Source organism: Petromyzon marinus, chromosome 16, assembly GCF_048934315.1.
Source record: "Petromyzon marinus isolate PM22_M1 ecotype Great Lakes invasive population chromosome 16, UKy_Petmar_22M1.pri1.0, whole genome shotgun sequence".
Lineage (NCBI taxonomy): Eukaryota > Metazoa > Chordata > Hyperoartia > Petromyzontiformes > Petromyzontidae > Petromyzon > Petromyzon marinus.
The window spans coordinates 7756556-7777535 of NC_133682.1; the positions used below are offsets into that span (position 1 = coordinate 7756556).

A 20980-nucleotide genomic window follows, 5' to 3' on the forward strand; every position below is an offset into this window, starting at 1 on the left:
ACAGCCAGGAGACGACAGCGGCGACGGTGGCGCGAGACGGCGGTGGCGGCGGCGGCTACGCGGATCCCGCGCTTTTGTTGTTGTCGTTGTCGTCTCTTGATGTCTCCCTGTTGGAGATAGCCGTAAAAAAACAACAACCAACCGTGAGCCGCGTCTCGCGACCCATACCTAGAGCTGCGCGACCTCCCACCTACACCCCCTCCCGTTCCACACAAGCACAACGTTGAAGCGGCCAGGGCGACATTCGGCGTGCAATAGTGGCGCACGATAATAAATAATTAACACGCAACTTGAATCGCTGGAAGAAGAAGAAGAAAAAAACATCAACATCGGCGCAAAAATGTCACCGCGTTTACTTCAGCTTTTGTGATCAATCGGCGTAACAACAAAAAAAGGGCAGTGTACCCACCCCTCTGCTGGGATCTCGTGTCGTGTAGGAAGTGTCATTTATTTTTTTTGTTATATTTTAACATCGTGAAAAAAATATATATACACATAAGTCCTCGACGCGAATGGCGTACGTGCTGGTGGCCGACGCGGGGCCGCTTGCCTCGCCGCTGCTGCGGGCGTGCGCGCAGGGCGACGCGGCGGCCGCTCGCCGTATGCTCGAGAGCGGCTCGGACCCGTGCGCCCCCGACGCCCGGGGCCGCACGCCGCTGCACCTGGCGGCGGCCCGGGGCCACCTGCCCGTGTGCCGCCTTCTGCTGCGGCACGGGGTCGACCTGGCGGCCACCGACGCGCAGGGCAACACGGCGCTGCACCTGTGCGGACACGCGGACACCGTTCGCTTCCTCGTGGCCAGCGGGCTCAGGCCAGACCTCGGGTACAGGGGCGGGCGGGGAAGGGAAAGGAGGTTGATGGAGGAGCGGGGGGGTGGGTGGCAAGTGTCGTGGTGGTGGCGTTGAAGGGTGCTGGTGAGGTTGAGTTGTATAGCGAGTGTCGCGATGGTTGAGTGTGAGGTGGGCGGATGTGAGAAGTGCCCGGTGCGGTGTGTTAACATCGCCACTGGGGGAGACAAAGGCGGCCGGGTCGTGGTGTTGGGCCACCCACCCCCTAGTGTGCCGTACCGGCGTTCATAGTGCATAGGTGCCACTCGCTAACAGCACTTGCTCCAACAGTCTATTGAGGCGAAACGGCGAATCTTTTGTAAGAATGTTGTGCGTGGTAGTTAGTGGTGAAGGTGGTGCTAATGAGGATGGATGGTGGCGTGGGCTAATGATGGTGATATGGAGGGTGTTGTGGTGAAGACGATGATGGTGGTGCGTATTTTAATGGTGCGTTGTGGGTGGTGTATGTGAGGTTGGGTTTGGTGGCGAGTCACGTAACAGTATTATTGAATGCTGTCATGTTGAGGGTTGTGGTGGTAAGGGTGGACCCCCGGGGGTCAGGATAGCGGTGAAGGGGGGTGGTGGTGAGTGCTGTGGTAGTGAGGCTACAGAAGGTTAGGGTGGTGGTAATGAGGGTAGGTGGTCAGTGCCGTGGTGTAACTGCCATGGCAGTTGTGGTGGAGATGGAGGACATGACAGTGTTGGTGAGGATGGCATCACAGTGGTGAGTGGCATGGTAGTGAAAGTGGTAGCAGGGGGTCAAGATGGTGGTGGTGAGTGGAGAGGTGTTTGTAATGGTGAGGGTGGAGGTGTCGGTAAGAATAAAGTGGAGGTGATGAGAGTGAATGTAGTTTAGGGCTGGTCATTGTAGAGGTTAAGTTTTTAAGCTGTTGGTAGTGATGATGGAGGTTGTGGTATTGGTGTCAGTAAATGTATGTATGTTGAACTTCTTTCGCACCGTACGTAGTCAACAGTGCTAATCGGAGGTGCGTGGTGCTGGGAGTGGTGAGAGTGGTTGTTGCTGGTTGTGGATAGCTGGTGATGGAAGATGAGTTGCTTGGAGTCGGAAGTGGTGGTGGTGAAGCTCCTGGAGTTGATTGTGGAAGTGGTAGAAGTTGCTTGAGGTGGAGGTTTTTTTGGTTGTGGTGGGGCTGTTACAGGTGTGGTTAGTGGTCGAGTGTCTAAATGTGGTGGTAGTGATTGTATTGGAGCCACTGGTGATAGTGGTGTTGTCATTTAATTTCTCGTGGTATTTATGGTGGATTTGCCGGAGGGAGCTAGGTGGTATTTGCGGTTGCTGAAAGTGGTTACAGAGGAGTTATTGGTTGTGGGACTGCATTTGGAGGGTGTATTTTTAGCAATATTTAGCTTTAGGAGCAATATTTTAAACGCCTGAAATTAATCAGCACAGATATTATCGGAAACTCTTTTATTTGGGTTATTCATCAATATGTTTTATAAGATTAACATTGATTCATGCAGTTATTGATGGGATGATGGTTTGGAAATTGAGATTGCATTTAAATCGAATTGTTTGTGCCCTGAACTTTAATACATTTGACCATGTCACTTTCTCTTTATTTCGAAATAATAGCAATCAATTGAGTCGTTTTATTATGGACATGCGGCGTAGGCTGTAGGGAGTCGTGTAAAAATGTATTCCCCCTGCAATTCAGTGAGTTTTGCTTTCTTCAAGCATCGCGTTTGTTTAGCATTCTCGTGTTTGTAATGGCCTTTCTTGTGGTTGCAGGGATCACTGGAGCATATACAATATATTAAGCAAAGACATCCATTCTTATGCGAGTGCATATGTTGTGACTTCAATAATACATTATAATTGATGGTTCGGTGCATCTTTGGATTTATTTTTTAAATGTTCGTTTGACTGAAGCCTTATCTTGGCATGTGATGCTGCTGTGTGGCAGACATTAAAACTACACAGAATGACACCTTTTCAAAGGCTACCAAGATGGCTTTTGTGTCTGCATCTCGACATTATAGGTCCCGCTTTGCCAGTTACAAGGGAAGCATATGTTGTACTCATCTTTGCTGTGATAACTCGAAATGTTCACCCCTTGTGAAATTTCCCAGTAATGATATGTACATAATTATAATTTTCTTTAATGTGCATCGGAGAATGTTTGAATCTAATGTGTAATGCCAGACTATCTAAAATAGATTATTACTCGGTGTCCCCACTAGGGCTACGCTGTAAGGGTGCGCTCTCATCTCGCTTGAACATCATGCCACAATCAATATATTTGTGTGAAGATGACAAGTCTTGTGACATGTGAACCTCTGGCGTCTCATTATCTCCAGAACCGCCCCATTATCCAGGCGCACTGGGTAATTACTCAAGGCTGTATATTTTCATATCTCCAGCCATGAACTTCACTTTGTCATTCTGCTTGGAAAACAAGCTTACTGTATGAACATTGCAATCACAAAGGCACGCTTTTATCCAGATTTTAGTTTTATATTTCATAGTGTGTCTTGTGCTAACGATATTGCAATGTACGGTGCATTTTTTCTTGAAACGTATGCTCCATCATGATTGTTGTTGCCTACTCTGGACGTGCATCATTGTACATACGTTTCTTACCTTTCTGATTCTGGCTGTGCTGTTGAGTTGCTGTTAATTTCCACTGCCAGCAACTATCCATAATATTCACCTGATTTAGTGTCTCCAACAACATCTGCTCTCAAATGTAGACGCTCCTTTTAATTGTGCCTGATGTCTGATCTAGCCACGATACTCCATACTGGCATAGGTCCACTCAATATGCATAAAGGAGGATGCATTTAACAGTGGCACAGAGTACAGTGTCTGCTTTGAAGAATTGTTTGTCTGTTTTTCACTTTAACGCCCCCACGTTATTTAGTGCGACACTGTGCTGCTGAATATTGATGTGCTGTGGCGATCGGCATTGAGTGATTTTTTTTCTTATTTTCTGCACACAGCAACCACCAGGGTGCCACCCCACTGGTCCTGGCTCGGAGACGTGGAGTGTGCAAAGAGGTGCTCCGTCTCTTGGAGTCTCTGGAGGAGCAAGAGGGGAAGGGGCTAGCTGCTGGAACGCCACCCACCATGGGGAGCATGGGAGCCATTTCACTCGCCGAGAACGAAGGGTACGGCTCGTGTGTGCAGAGAAACAAGCATTTTAAGTTGCCGATTGTGGCGGAAAAAATATGAAAAGGCCAGTCATTTGACTGCATGCTCACAATACTGGCCACGTTACAACTTGTATCAGGTAATGCACGTGTAATCAGGGATGTCTCTGTTCGGACACAATGGTACTTATTTTATGTGAAATTATTTGGTCCTTGTACACAGATAACCATTCTAATTGTTTCCATTGTACATCATTACAGGTATTATCGGAGGTTCAGCTTAAAAAAATGCAATTTACCGTATTTTCCCGCATGTAGCCCGCATACACATATAACCCGCAGACGCATATACCCCGCAAACATAGCGTTTTGTGTAAAACAAATTTCAGATAGTTCGCATCGTCATATACCCCGCATGCATTCATATATTTAACGTCGTTACTGCAGCTTAATTCCATCATATGAATACAAAGTTTACATTTATAATACATTCCACTATCAATTGTTAACATTACAATCATAACGTGCACAAAAAAAACAAATTAACTGTAAACGAGTGAACTTAAAACAGTAAATAAGGAACAAAAATTAAATATCCAATAAATAAGTAACACATAACTGGTAGATAAGTAAGCGTACTGTTAGGCTTACCAGCATTCGACCTCATCATATTACCGTACAGCTACTGGACCGGTAGTTACCCCTGTACAGTTTTAGCACTGGTAGATTGCGCACTGCGCAGACAATAACGGCACTACGTAAACGCCATTTGCCTCCTGGCAACAAAGCCATTGGAAGTTTGAAACAAAGCTCATGGTCGCGACTGTATAGTGCTCAGCCAATATCAGCGGCTTAAGGGACTCGGAAATTATGATTCCGCGTCTGGTAGACGCTTGTTAAGGCCCTTCCCATTGCGCAATGTAAACATTGTACGAACAATTCGAATAATTTAAAACGTGATAACGTGCAATTTTAGTGTTATTCAGCAGTGCTTTAGTCAAAGGTAAGTGTTGCATAGTGGATAGTCCTACGATGACATTTTTTTACGAGTTATGACATGTCACACATGTAAAATATTTTTGGGATAGCCCACACCTCCATTTACCCCACAGGGTCTTGTTTTGTTGGTAAAAAGTGGTATACCACGCGGGTTATATGTGGGAAAATACGGTATATATGTATAGTTTACAAAGACTGCCTATATAGCAACTCTAGAGATGGCTTTATGCATGCATACTAACCTAGATAAGGCTTACAACTTCTCAACTGGCTTCATAAGAAGCCACCATTATTTTGGATGGTGGTGCCATTTTTATCCCAATATGCAGGGTGCTTAAAATTTGTTTTAACACTTGTGAGAATATGCAACAATACCACGAGAAATGTGCCTCCGGGCTCTAGAGACCACCTGGAGAAGATTCCAGGAATGCGTTGAGAATGATGGCGAACAAGCGGGGAGATTCTTTAACTTTTTGAAGCTATTAACATACATTTGTTATGTTACAGTGTATTATCCGTTGTTTCTCCATTAAAAATGATAGTCCCATATAAGTGTTAACATATTTTTTAAGCACCCTGTACATAAGGTCTGATTTAGTTGCTTACAAAGGCAGGGCACTTTAACAATTATTTGAATTCCCAAAAACGAATAACGGTTTGTGAGGTGCAAGAAGGGCACTTGGAAGAGGAGAGGGCATGGGCATATGCCCAGCTGGCAACCCTCTCATGCATGTGTTTCTTTCCAGTGATCGCGCATTATGATGTGATTTTCATTTTTAACCCTGACGTCCACTTTCTGACTTAAGAATTTACTCCTGGCTTTGAAAAAATATATTTATATAAAGTGTCATCATTTTTACAAAACCACCACTTTGGGATTTTTTGTTCGATTGTCCACTCCTCTCTTTTGGCAGCTGCGTTTCCATTCCATGTCTATAACCGTTTTTGTTTCCAAAACATGAAACCTCTTTAATGTTTTATTTGGCCTGAGGTTATGCCAGTATTTTTTTCCTTTGTAATACTTTAAACTCTACTCACTTGTTTTGAACATCTGCTTAGGCTCGAAACGCAAGATACACAGTGGTATTCACCAAAGTTTAAGCCATATATTACTATTTTAAACACAATGGTAGCCTGAATGCATATATAATGGAAAGTAAATGCAATTTAATTGGCAATCTCTTTAATGTACTTTAAGCTAAAACTTGTGTAATATTTAACAGCCTAAAATGTAATATTATTCAAGACATTTTGGAAAAATCATGCAAGGAATGTTAATGTTAATTGGTTTAGCTGTTTAAGGTAAATGAATTAAGTAAAGTATTTCATATATGGTAGTACATGTGATGAGGGTTTAATTTGTAATAGGTGTTTTTGAACAGCTTTATTAATCTTCTCTTGGTTCACTCCTTGAATTTTACATAGCCTCATTACTGCATATTTAGACGAAGAAAACCAAATAATATCAAGGTCATTTTTTGTTACACGTTTTGCTGCTGTGGTTTGTAACTTTAATATAAAAGTCCCAATTGTATCACTGCACTACATTTAGAAACTGCTGTTATGCGAGCCATATACTGGAAATTAAAATAAAAACCATAATAGATACTTGGTGAAGAAATTGTCCTTGTAGTAATGAGATTCCTAGTACAATCACTCCTCGCTTAACGGCAGCCCCTTGAACGTTTCGCTGCAACGTCACCGACGAATCGCTACCCATTTAAGCATTTAACGTTGCGTGGTATCGCTCTAACGTCGCTGCTGGCGGGCAACTAATTTCCATGGCTGCGTGCCACGTGCATTGCTAGGCAATACACGCTACCGGCCCAGTGTATTTCTACGCGGCCAGACTGTACTGCAAGTCCTCGCTTTCTTGGGCTACATGGGTGAGCGAAATGATACAGGATGCGGAATTATAAAGCACGCGGCGGCGTACCCTCATCTCAGTTAATTTTGGTGATGTCATCGCCGCTTCGTAGCGAATGGCAGTTATTGTTGCGAGTGAGTGGGGTGGCACAGTGGTTAGTGAGCTGTGCATACAAACCCGGCAGAGACCCAAGTTTTATTCCTGCCCACAACCACCACTATCAACACCAGTGGCAGCGATTATCTGAATCGGGTCCTGGGCCTCCCCTAGTTCGACTCAGCCACAAATTAATACCTGGTGTGGTGTGTATTAAACGTCGCCACTTGGGAGACAAAGGTGGCCGGGCGTGCATGATGCCGGCCACCCGCCTCGTCGTGTGCCATGCCGGCCTTCACAAGTGCTACTCGCTAATAGCACTTGCCACTAGTCTGTTAAAGGTTACATGGGGGTCTTTGTTACAGTGGTTAGTGCACTGTGCTACGAACCCAGCCGACCTGAGATTAATTCTCCAAAAAAATTAACTCAACACATTCGTCAATGATACACATTGTGTGTGGCCTGAAAAGAAAACTATAAAATCGGCGACGTTTTGGGCAATGGCCCTTCTTCATAGCACACACGGGTGAGTGTTAACCTAAACTAACATTTTCTCTACTTATACCAACGGTTAATCAGTAGTGTTATTAGTTTTTTTTATTAAATGTATGTTAAGAATGTTTATCATATTCTTAAGTGTGACTGGAAATTTCACAGGAACATAACCTCCCCTATTTACATTGTTTCTTATAAGAAAGTAGGCTTTGCTTCACGTTGCTTCATTTAAAATTGAAGTCGCATTTTCCAGGAATGCAACCCTGACGTTAAGCCTGTAGGTTCTGTGTTGGTTAGAAGCAGCAGTACACATTCCTGGGATTTGTTCAGGGTGATTGCAACCATGCATGCCAGTTACTGTTTGCATATTGTATTTCACATATCATCAGGAATGCTTTGAACCAGTATTGGAAATGCATATAAGGTGGTATGCAATATTAAGTTTCGTCCAATTATATTAATGGTATAAATTAAGTTGTGTTTATTTAAGAATGAAAAGGTTGTTAAAATTAATCCACTAGAAATAATTACAGTGGACACATTCTCTTTAAACAAACTGTTTTCAATGAATATATAACGTTTTGTAGCTAATAATTAGTTGAGTAAATGATTAATTTTGATGCTTATGTATGTTGTATGTTCAGGAAGTGTTGAATAATTGATACAAAAAACTCGAGGCGAGTTTAACATTACCATAAATAAAGGTAAATATGAAGAAGTGCTGTCAAAATGACACCATAAAATGTCATAAAATTTGCATTTTAAGCTATATTTCTAAAATTAATAGGAATGCTCTAAAATAATGATAGGCATATTGTTTATACATAAACAAAACGAGTTTATTACAAAGGTGATCATTGTATTTTCACTAACTTGCTTTTGCCCATTCTCAGATTTTCCATGAAAACATTTTGAAGGACATTTTTTTTGCCAGAGGCAGCACTAAATAACAACTATCCTCTTGGGATGTGAAACAATTACTTTAATGGTCTTAATATTTAAGGTAATTAAAAATAACTATAACAAATAAATTAATGTATGGAAAAGCATACAGGTATCTATTTTTTTTAATTAAACAATTGTATAAATATACCTGAGAAGGTTTAATAAATAGTACATAATTTTAGCACTTACCCATTCATGTGAACCAATTAATCTTTAGTTTCTCCACGTTAAACCTGACACTGAACATTGTCATGGCAGCGTAGCCTTTGGGTGGGTTACTATATCATATTTTACAAGACACATGTTAGCATGGGGAAAGTTCGTACACTTTTTAGTGTCTTAATCGACAATAATGTCAGTGTTGTGTTATGACTTGTTTCTTAACGTTTTTATATTGCCTTTATCCCCATGACTTAAGTATCATGAATGTTATATTCAAATATTTATTGAATGATTTTGGTTGTATTGCATTTATCTTTAAACTTCTAATGTCATTGTTAAAGGTAGTTTAATGATAGCTTCAAAATACAATGTCTACCAAATATTTTCAATGTATATTGTATATAGTTCTGCACAGTGTAAATACCATACCCTTTATTTTCACTGGCTGCAAATATTGGTTGACAGCTATGTTATAATATATGTGTATCCTGCTGATAGACTAAAGATTTTACATATAAATTGGTGGTCATACTTATTTTAAAGGCTGAGTGTACAAGATGATTTTATGGCAGTCCATTGCAATCCATTTGTCTTCTACAAAACAGATTTTCTGTTATATATATTCTTGAAGTAGGTAATTTATGGCACCAGTGAGTATCGATTTATTAAGGTGTCCCTTGTGCCCGAGGCTTATTGTTGGCTAGCTGGCTTTAATGTCTGATTGCTTTGTTCTTTGGGTGGCCAGTGAGAAAGTGTGTTTGCTACGTTTGGTGCGAAATAAGTTCTGCATACATATGTGAGGTCAGGCAGTTGAGTATTTTTGTATGTAACTTAGCCCTGACACTAGGGTGCATCTATGATTACAGAGTATAATGATGGAGCAGTCTCCACAGATTGGTAAAATAAACGATGAAAAAGTCAGCATATATAGAGAATGGATCACATACAGTGAGGGAAAAAAGTATTTGATCCCCTACTGATTTTGTACGTTTGCCTACTGACAAAGAAATGATCAGTCTTTAATTTTAATGGTAGGTTTATTTGAACAGTGAGAGACAGAATAACAACAAAACAATCCTGAAAAACGCATGTCAAAAATGTTATAAATTGATTTGCATTTTAATGAGGGAATTAAGTATTTGACCCCTCTGCAAAACATGACTTAGTACTTGGTGGCAAAACCCTTGTTGGCAATCACAGAGGTCAGACGTTTCTTGTAGTTGGCCACCAGGTTTGCCCACATCTCAGGAGGGATTTTGTCCCACTCCTCTTTGCAGATCTTCTCCAAGTCATTAAGGTTTCGAGGCTGACGTTTGTCAACTCGAACCTTCAGCTCCCTCCACGGATTGTCTATGGGATTAAGGTCTGGAGACTGGCTTGGCCACTCCAGGACCTTAATGTGCTTCTTCTTGAGCCACTCCTTTGTTGCCTTGGCCGTGTGTTTTGGGTCATTGTCATGCTGGAATACCCATCCACGACCCATTTTCAATGCCCTGGCTGAGGGAAGGAGGTTCTCACCCAAGATTTGACGGTACATGGCCCCGTTCATTGTCCCTTTGATCCGGTGAAGTTGTCCTGTCCCCTTAGCAGATAAAGACCCCCAAAGCATAATATTTCCACCTCCATGTTTGACGGTGGGGATGGTGTTCTTGGGGTCGTAGGCAGCATTCCTCCTCCTCCAAACACGGCGAGTTGAGTTGATGCTAAAGAGCTCCATTATGGTCTCATCTGACCACAACACGTTCACCCAGTTGTCCTCTGAGTCATTCAGATGTTCATTAGCAAACCTCAGACGGGCATGTATATGTGCTTTCTTGAGTAGGGGGACCTTGTGGGCGCTGCAGGATTTCAGTACTTCACGTGGTAGTGTGTTACTAATTGTTTTCTTGGTGACTATGGTCCTAGCTGCCTTGAGATCATTGACAAGATCCTCCCGTGTAGTTCTGGGCTGATTCCTCACCATTCTCATGATCATTGTAACTCGACGAGGTGAGATCTTGCATGGAGCCCCAGGCCGAGGGAGATTGACAGTTCTTTTGTGTTTCTTCCATTTGCGAATAATCACACCAACTGTTGTCACCTTCTTACCAAGCTGCTTGGCAATGGTCTTGTAGCCCATTCCATCCTTGTGTAGGTCTACAATCTTGTCCCTGACATCCTTGGAGAGCTCTTTGGTCTTGGCCATGGTGGAGAGTTTGGAATCTGATTGATTGATTGCTTCTGTGGACAGGTGTCTTTTATACATGTAACAAGCTGAGATTAGGAGCACTCCCTTTAAGAGTGTGCTCCTAATCTCAGCTTGTTACCTGTATAAAAGACACCTGGGAGCCAGAAATCTTTCTGATTGAGAGGGGGTCAAATTTATTTCCCTCATTAAAATGCAAATCAATATATAACATTTTTGACATGCGTTTTTCTGGATTTTGTGTTGTTATTCTGTCTCCCGCTGTTTAAATAAACCTACCATTAAAATTATAGACTGATCATTTCTTTGCCAGTGGGCAAACGTACAAAATCAACAGGGGATCAAATACTTTTTTCCCTCACTGTAGCTCCACATAAAGCAAGGGGGTAAACAAAATTTCACTTTTAGGCAAAATATTAACATGTTTTTATACAAACAACACCCACGTACAAAAACACAAATAATGTATGGAAAAATATTAGAGATTATGCCGTACCACTCGTGACTTTACTGTCAGTTTTTTGTTGTGATTGGAAATTTCATTGAAAATTGTTCCTGAAAAATAATGATGGGTGAAATTATATGGATATTACAATATTTAGATCTCTAAGCGAAGCTCACTTGCTATATTGATTCTTGTTATGGCATATGGAAATGAACAAGATTAATATAGCACCCACTTTCCAATATGGCACACTCCCTTTTGTGTATTCAGCATGTGTATATAAATGATTGATGAATGCATTAAGTTCATAGGCAGATATATATTTTGTGTTCACTATCAGTTTTTTTAATAAATACAATAAATTCAGATATTAGTACACAACGTAGATGTACAAGAGTACACATGTGATGTTAGTAATTAAATGTCATAAATGCCCCTGCTGACTTGAGTAAAGCCTCTTTTTTAGAATGTGTGATTATGGATTATTGTGAACTGTGTTGTAAAGAATGCCTCGAAGCCATGTCAAAACACTGCTCTTCTTGAGCTTTTGCAGTACAGTAGACCTGTGTGGATGTTTTCTGTTCATTGTGAATGCAAATTAGGCACGTCATGTATTTTTCTATGTAAATTCAATCATCCGAGCAATGAAAATTGCATACACTGATTGTTTTTCTTCAGATGGGTGGCATCTCGGTGAAATGAGTGCCACCTTTGTTTTCATAATGCAGTCTTGTGTGTAAAATAGATTGGCTGTAGGCGGCTGCTGGGTGTTTATATGTTTAATTCAAGACACCAGGATAGCCTTAATTCGCAAGAGTGATCTGGGTTATCAAAATGCCATAAGGACAATGAAGCAAAATAGGAACAAAAACAATTGTCACCTGAGTGCTCTAAAATAGTGCACAAACATGAATCATTGCGGAGTAATAATTTCTCTGGAGCCTAATATGGCTTGGGCAGAGTACAATTACCAATTAGGTTACAGAAATATTGAACAGTTATTGGATGAAAATTGCAAGTGAGGTTATCAAAGAGTTGACAGTTTAGATTCAATTGTTGATTTACATGGGAGAGTAATGGAAGACATTTTTAAAGCGATAGAATTTTAGGTGTTTGGGATATTAACAGATAATGACTGAGAGCCATTTGAATGTATTTGCTTAATACACGTTAATGTTGTGGGGCATCTAATATTTCAAGGGCTTTGGTTCTGAATAAACACTTTGGATAGATAAAGGACAGAGTTGTGTGTATGGATTATAGATTAAATAGGTCCAATGAATCTCCCGAGTTGAACGCGTTTGATAACCAGCCTTTGAGTAAAGATCACAGTGTTGAGTGGAGTAATTTGTAAGATGAAGCATAACGCTGAATAAACGATAGACTTTTGCCAATTCAAAGTCGTTTTAAAGGTTGATTTGTATATGATGTCAGTATAGTCTAGAATATGCATAAAGGTAGTAGCTTTTAAATGTTTTGGTGTAGAATATGAGAAACGTATCTGATTCCCAGCATATCAGTAATCTGAGTTTAATTATCGCCTGGTTAAGCAAAATAAAGTTCAAGCCTGATGCACTGCTTATTATTGTCGAGTTCGAATGATCCATATTGTTTTTTTATATACAAAAATTAACACAGCCTACAAGCAACCTTTGCTTATAAGTTACATTGCGTTAAGCATATTACAAAACTTGATATTGAGATGCATCATTTTATACATCTGCTCCAGTAATACCCTGATTTATGTCTCACCCTTTTATATCGATTCGCAAATAAGTCGTCACTTTAATACCCCTACCGCATTCGCATCGCCTCAACCGACACTGAAGTCGCTGACCGCATTGTCCGTCCTGTCTCGTTATCCGTCGCCTCTAAGCCTTCGCCTCCACCACCTACCCTGTAAATCTCATTAATTGACGCCGTTTCGATATTCATCGTACCACTTTTCAGGAATGCAGCCCCGGCGTATACCGGGGTATTACCGTATTCCACAAATGTCATGGTTGGATGTATACTGTGGAATGAGAGAGCAGCAGCTGGGGGTGAGGAAAATGTAGCATTTAGCAAATATTTGTCCTTTAAGTAGAATCAATCGAAGCAGCTGTAATGGCATCTGTGGATACAGTACTTTGGAAATGGGGAGAAAATCACTTGAACAGCAGGAAATGGGGCCCACCAGAGTGAAGGCCACACTTAATTTAATCTTCCTTTTGTATATTTATTCTTTGCATATGCTGTCATCTGCTTCGCTTTAATGGCACATTTCTGAATTCTTGGTATTTTTCATTCTCTGTTGGATCCTGAATATATGTCACCTTTTAAATTCACTGCAGTAAATGAACAATGCACCTTAAGCCATGATGTGAAGCTATCTGTTTAATCATGGGACCTCCTTTGCCAGTACCAAAATATGAGAAAAGGTTTTCCCCTTTTTTCTGGCAACAAAACAGGTATTTTAACATCTTAACACCTGTTTAAACATCTTAACACCTGTTTTGTTGCCAGAAAAAAGGGGAAAACCTATTCTCATGTTTGTTTAATGTTACAAGGCAAGATGATTCAACACATTTTGTTTCAGAGCATTAAGCCATAATCTTAGGTAATTTTTTTAATGTAAAAATGTAAGTCGGACAACAGCACTCTAAAAAGTATGCATAACATGTCTTCGATCAGGGGTCAGCAACCAAAACAAAAAGATACATTTAAAAATACAATTCGGTTAATAAAAAAAACGCAATATATGTGAATAACGTCACAAAACAGTCCTTAATGAGCCACAAACGGCTCCGGAGCCGCAGGTTGCCGACCGCTGCCCATGGTGAACTGGACCTCCATGGTCAGGGGTTGGCAACCAAAATAACAAGAAGAGCCATTATCTTCGAATTTCAAGAGCCACACTGTAATCCTTAACGAGCCGCATGTGGCTCCAGAGCCACAGGTTGCCGACACCTGTCTTAGATATTTTGTGAAAGTCTGTGTGTGTGCCAGGGTACTTGCTAAAAGCACGTGTGGCAAAAGTCTGTTAAGGCTATACTGGGGGATCTTTGTCTTTATATTTGCCAGGGTAATGGAGAGCCTGCTGAACCCAGGTGTTCTGCGCGAGGAAGGAGTGCTGTCCAGCGTGCGCTCCACCTGGCGTGAAGTCGTGGCTGACCTCGGCCTTGGCAAAGTCCTGATGCTCATCCTGGCCATTGCCCTGCTATCACTTGGCGTCGCCTACTACGTGAGCTCTGTGCTGCCGTACAACGTGGGCCACGAGATCCTGCACTAACCAAGCTCTCTGCCATTCTGACGTCCAAGGCTGAGAGAGCCATTGAGGCATTCTGCAAGGACTCATCAAAACAAACACCCTGACGAGACATTGTTTAAGCCAAACCTTGTTTGAAAATGTTTTCCTTAAATTTTGTTCATAAATGTACATTGGGTTCTAAATGGCACTGTGGTCCAAACAATGAAAAGAAATTGTTTATTTTGAGAAAAATAAATTAAGTTAGCTCTTTGCGAGCCTTATTCTATAACCATCAGAAGGCACTGATCTATACTAAAATGTGGTCCAGAATATTAGTTACATCTAATGGTATCGTGGAAGTAGTACATGGCTTCGTGGGTTAAACCCCTGCATGGTTATTACTTTTCCAAGTGTCACTGTGTCCCAAATGTATATTCTCATCAAGGGAAGAACAATATAAACTCGCTGTGAAGTAGTAATTTCACAGCACAGAAGTTGACGATATAATGCGTTGATATAACACTTGTTCAATTTCATCATGAGACACTTTCCAAATGGTGAACAGAAGGTATGAGGCTAATGCAGCAGTGTTCTCAAACATTTCGAAATGCGATAATATATAAAAATGCAGCATTGCAAAATTGGAGTGACATAATTGATCTCATAAATAAAAGAAAATTCACTGAATACAAGGAGCCACTGCCAGGTGGAAAAATCGCTTTGGTAAATGTCATAATTTACGCAACTATCTTCTGAACTTATTTTTAGAATATGAAATGAGGGAGGCTATGGCCTAAACTGCCTTACACCATATTTTTTTTTTACAATGCACCATGACAAATGTGAACATACATAATTCCTGTCTCCCAGAAAGGTCGACAAGGCTACCATGTTTTTCTTGCAGAAAACGAGATGGCTCTAGTTTGAAATGTTTTCAAGCCATAAGTACTTGAAATTTCTTTCCACTGTACAATTTAATCTGGCGGGCGTTGAGTTTATCCCAATAAATCACTGTAAAGGTTGTCAACGTCAAGTTGATGCCCTACGAATAAGTAAAAAAAAATACAATATGCCCTAGAAGTAAATGACACTTGCATTTTTTTAGTTATTTTATCCTCGTAATATGTTGGGCTGTAGCACAATAAAAAATGTGCTTAAAGACATCATGAAAGTCAACTTGTATCAACAAGATTGATCAATGGTGAGCATTTGTAGGCGGTGGCACTGCGGCAGACTTGAGAGTGGGCAGCTTTCGTGATCAAGCTGTCCGTCTGTTTTTAGTGTGCAAGCACTTGATGTAATGTCAGGAGGTATAATTAAACATTCCTGGGTGAGAAAGTGTTGGGAGGATTTGTCAAACCTATGGCTACTGTGGATATCATTTCCAATTCCACGTGTACTGTGGAAAGTCACGTGTTGCTACTTGGTTTTTTTCTACTTTGACGTTTCCATGAAAACTGAAAAAGAATACATCCAGTACCATTTCAGGAATGGTCACATGGAGGCATTGTGCCAGCTGTGTGTTCCTGTTAGTTTCTGCCAACAATAATGTGTTGCTAAACAGCAGAATACATGCCAAAAACTGAAACTGTCACTGCAGCATGTTCTGGTGGTCAGCACTCAAACAGGGACACCAAATCATCGATCAAAATTAGGCTTGGTTACTATCATCGTTTCCATCAAGGTTATTTCAGATTGCGCTCATGGGAATGGCTTGGATCAAATCAGAATGCTTACTAATGGGATATCTTATGATACTTCCTCTTGGTGACTGCTGTTTGCCATCGAGAGACTGTTATTTGCTTTACTGGCAGTGAACTTAATTGCAAATGAGAACACTGGAAAAATCCATTCACATTCTTTAACCACCCCTTTACAAGTCGGATGATTAAATGTTTTGTGCCATCTGCTTGGAACTGTTATTTTGTGATAAATACTAAAACGTCTCAAAGCCAGACTAATTAGGGGAGAGCATTTTTCTGGTGAGGTCGGGATGTCTATTATAATGCCAATAATTATATATTTTGCAATTTAACTACATTTAAATTTTCATTGAACCATAATTAACACCTAATACATTAATGAACACTGAACAACTATTAAAAATATCAAATATTTGCGGTTTTATGAGAATTTCGAAATCACTTATGTACAGTTTAAATCCAGTACACCATCACCATGAAACACAGGTGGAAAGGATGAGGTCAACTGGGGTGTGGGAAGGACTGAAGAGACTTTCTGATGGACCGGTTTTACCACGTGACCTAGTGATGACATTGTGCTCTGAATTTTTTTACATTTTCTAAAATAAATGTTTAGTTAGTTAAACTTCTATTTTTTAGGAATTTTTAATCTTTAATTAATGTATAAGAATAATGTCCAACAAAGAGGGTATAAAATCGTCACTGGATGACAATGTGGTAGGCTGATGCATTGATTGCAGAATGCAGTATCCTACCACGTGCACCCCAATTTGCACACAAATAATGTTCCAGTTGGAGATTTTTGTTTGTTTAATTCGAATATTTTATTTATTTTCAAGTAGCAATTTCGCTCGTGCTAAATTCTGGCTGACTCAAACTGGCTTTGGGAGGTTTTGCTGTAAATATCACTGATGACATGACGGATAATGTTGCAAACATTAGGTCGACAGTTACTAAACAAAGTAGTTTTTCTGCCTTATTGATTTGTGCCAGTATTTTTTAAGAAGAATATCTTATACTTTTATGCAATTCTGGGTGATTAATTTACCTGCTGGTTCTTGCATCACTAAATTGACAACACATTATTTGAAATACAGTAATATATTTATCGTCTTAATCAATAAGTTAACTGAAGTTAGATTTGCTATGTTTTAGCTATTATTTACTTGTTCTTGAGCAACGTTTGTTTTTATTCACTGGATATTCATTTGAAATCTATATTTATAAATATTTTTTGTTGGCAAAATTTTTTTCTAAAAATATTCACATGAAAATAAATAAGAATTAAATCTTAGCTTGGTAGTTTGTGCATCAATGTGCACAACTTTTATTGCTTTTTAGTCTACTACTGTCAACTTAAATATTTAGTTTTGCACATTTAAACTGGTACTGTAGCCACACTGTATTATGTTGCATATCTTAAATGCATTAGCAGGGCTTGTAAAATATTGGTTTTCCCCCAAATAATTCGTCTTTGTTAATGAATTAATGTGTATAGGCGCGGATTGTTATTATTCATGTTCGCTAGTCCATTTGTTTTTTTTTACATATTTAATGTCCACACATATATTTTTTTGCTGCAGATGCTTCTGTATTTTGCTCATTCCCTACACAGCCATTGGCGACCTAAGTGGTTCATTGTAATTATTTTCGTGGGTTTATCAAGCACACGTGGGGGAATGGCTTCAGTTGATGAAATTATAAAATAAAAGATTGCACAACAGCCCATTTTGTGCAACACATTTTGGGAGGGTGTAAAGGACCAAAAGGACCGTTTAATATTTGCTCGTGAAAATGATCATGGATGCCCCCGAAAGCACCACCATCGTCATAATACATGCACCTTGGGAAACATTTGTATTCCACCTCCTTGGGTTCCAAAACAAAAATTGAATTAAAACAATGGCAATGCTATAAAGCCAGACTTTAATGTAAACAACTCGAATTGCTACATATGATTAATTTGCATCACTCGTGGACTGTATTAATCAATTTGGATTTTTACTGTTCTTTACACAATGGGCTTTCGTTCCAGTTTTTGGTTATTTGTATCCACACTGTTATTTCTACATGTGTAGTGGTCGACTTCACGCGGACAACTTTATTTTCTCCGACACCACTTTTATTACAACTCCCCACATTACGTCTAACTTCAGTTCCTCTGTTGCCGCAGCTGGCTCGCCATGCTCCGCCCGTCTCTCTCCATCGCTCGCTGTCGCACTCCGTCTATCTTTCCCTGTCTCTCTCTGTACTCTCTGTGTCTATGTCTCTCTCTGTCTCTGTTTATCTCTCCCCGTCTCTCCGTATCATGTCTCTCTCTGTCTCTGTGTCTCACTCTGGTTCTCTCCCCGTCTCTCTCCGTACCCTCTCCATATCTATGTCTCTCTCTGTCTCTCTCTGTCTCCCTCTGTCTCTGCTTCTCTCTATCACTCTCAGTCGCTCCTTGTCTCTGCTTGTCTCTATCCCTTTCAGTCACTCCTTGTCTCTGCTCCACTGCTAGCTGTTCTGTCTCCTGTCTTCTCCCCGTTTCTCTCACACCTGAGTCGTTCCAGTCCCAACCACAACTCCCCTCGTTCTTCCCGTCTCCCGAATATATCCCCATTCTCATTACCAACCAATTAATTAGCCCGAGTGCCACCGATGCCCCGCGTGCCCCCCCCCCCCCGCACCTGTTACTTGCCCCCCTCTATTCCCAGACATCCCGGCGCCACTCCGCCCTTGACAACCCCAGCCAATCACAGCCGTACATCGCTCCCTGGCTTAATTGGCCCGTCATTACCGCACAGTTACCCGCCGCCACACCTGGCCGGCCCGACATTAACCCCACTGTCCATAACTCGCGCGTCTTTACCATTTCCCCCCAGTATGCGCGTGTTAATCCACTACACATGTATGTATGTTTAAGTTCCACTGGACGTAGCCTACCGTGCTAATCGGAGTTGTTGGCGGACAACAAACTAAACACAAAAAAGCAGTTCTGATGCAACAAATTATGTAAATTGGATGTTAGGTGTTTTAACATTTTGCAGTTAATGAGGCGGCACAGCAGCCGAGAGGCAGTTACCAAAGGAGGGACGTAATTCTTGCCCATTGAACCACTCCAGACTCCCCCATCGTGCACCCAATGTGCATGCTCCATACACGATGCACATTGTGTGCACGTGTTGTGGAAGGGCACGGCAAGCCAGGTTGGGCCCTCGGTATGTCCTTTAACACCCTTCTGGCTGTGCCACTTGTACAATGCTGTTAATGCTTATAATTAAAACATTGTTGTCATTACTATTTTAATTATTTGCCTCATTGAGTATTGTGAGTACCATTGGACTATTTTTATTTGATTTCGAGGTTGAATTTGCATTAAAATGTTCTGAAATGCTTTAGAATTTTTGTAACATTTTCAGTGTCTTGCATTTCACCCTCCCCCTGCCAGAAGTTATTTTCAAGTGATGACACCACATCGTCGGGACATTTTTTTAAATTACATTTGTTGAATTGGATGAATTTATTTTAGTTAACAATCATCGCTCGCACTTTTACTCTACAGCAGTGTATGGACCAAATGTTTTCTACTGGTCAATGAGATAATTTTATATGGATTTTTTGGGTAATTCAGAAACATTTTAGTGGCAATGTTACGTGGGTTAAATGTATTTTGTTTCCTTTGGGAAAATGTAATTGTATTTCATGGCTCTTGTGTGTTCGTCATTTTTTGGGTTGTAATGGGAAAAAAAGAGAACTATTCCAGCATTAACTCCCCAATGGCTTGATCATGTGCACCTTGTTCTATTTTGGAATACAGCCCAGACAACTGGAATTGGTATGCAGCTTCTCACAGACAGTGATGGTGCATAAGTTTAACGATTCAGACTTTAAAACACTGCCCGTAAAATGTTGGAAAATTAAACCGGTGAAAGATTTATTTAAAATGCTGAAAAGGGTTTGAGTTTTCATCCACTGTGAATCACGTCCCATCTAAGCCACATGCACAGTGATATGCCCACCTTCATAATAATTGCCATATTTGGAAGCCAATGGGCGAATAGTGCAAGCATATATAAATAGTGGACTGTTGCGACAGACAGCGTAAACTGGCTCACACTGAATCGCTGACATTCCATGAACAGTAACTTTGTTCCCTGGTCAACATTGTATATTGGTAACATGTTGAAGAGTCGGTTGTTAAACTATGTACCGATGGTGTTTTGTAAAGTAAACAATGTTGAGAGAACGGGGTTGTGTTTCTCTTCCTTGTTAATCTATTCCTCAGAATTCCCATTGTCATTGCCAGTCTTCCGTGGCATTGGGCTAAAATGTCTCAGCTAAAAGCAGTTTGTCCCCCATAACCATCCTTTCCCACAAAGGCATTTCGTTGCAGTGTTATTCAGATGTGTAGTGTGACGGTAGTTTCATTTTTGATTGTTGCAAAGACCTCAGCAATATTTACAATTTTTTATCAATCCACTATGGGATGAAGGTCTTCCCATGCTGCCAGTTGTGAACGTCGTTTGACCATGCTTCACCTTGCTGGTCAGTGTAGGTTGAAGTCGGGGACCCAGGACCTGTTCACATATCACTTGCCACTGAGTTTAGCCAAGGCCAGGAATAGACCTTTGCTCCCTGGGTTGAAAGTGCTGTGCACTCATTGCTGCGACACTGCTGCATTCTATTAAACTCATGGATAATCTATAAATAATGACACAATTTTTCTAAGTTATATTAATTTGTGTAATTGCGTTAACATTTACTTGGAAACAATTTGAAAGATTTTACATTGTATTGTTTATTGTCATGGCTTGTTCCTGCAGTGCCACAATGATTTCATGCATACCTGTAGATGTATTACAATAAACTATATAATTGTCTTTCCCTGAAGTTTTATCTTTATTTACTTAAGCTTGCACCCATATAGTGCCATA

General features: G+C 40.7%; 1 protein-coding gene across 1 annotated transcript; it reads left to right on the plus strand.

Annotated features, from left to right (window-relative positions):
- On the plus strand, positions 1-20926 carry ANKRD46 (ankyrin repeat domain 46). Its single transcript, XM_032955320.2, has 3 exons — positions 1-823; positions 3789-3956; positions 14196-20926. Exons 1-3 carry the CDS (start codon positions 513-515, stop codon positions 14401-14403), a joined length of 687 nt encoding a protein of 228 aa, XP_032811211.1. The 5' UTR covers positions 1-512; the 3' UTR covers positions 14404-20926.
- Positions 20927-20980: the final 54 nt, after the last annotated feature.

Bases quoted from the DNA above. Each gene is read 5' to 3' on its own strand.
- ANKRD46 (XM_032955320.2), top strand. From the start codon at position 513: ATGGCGTACGTGCTGGTGGCCGACGCGGGGCCGCTTGCCTCGCCGCTG. The intron at 824-3,788 runs GTACAGGGGCGG...TTCTGCACACAG, and splicing joins GGGCTCAGGCCAGACCTCGG to CAACCACCAGGGTGCCACCC. The intron at 3,957-14,195 runs GTACGGCTCGTG...TATATTTGCCAG, and splicing joins TCACTCGCCGAGAACGAAGG to GGTAATGGAGAGCCTGCTGA.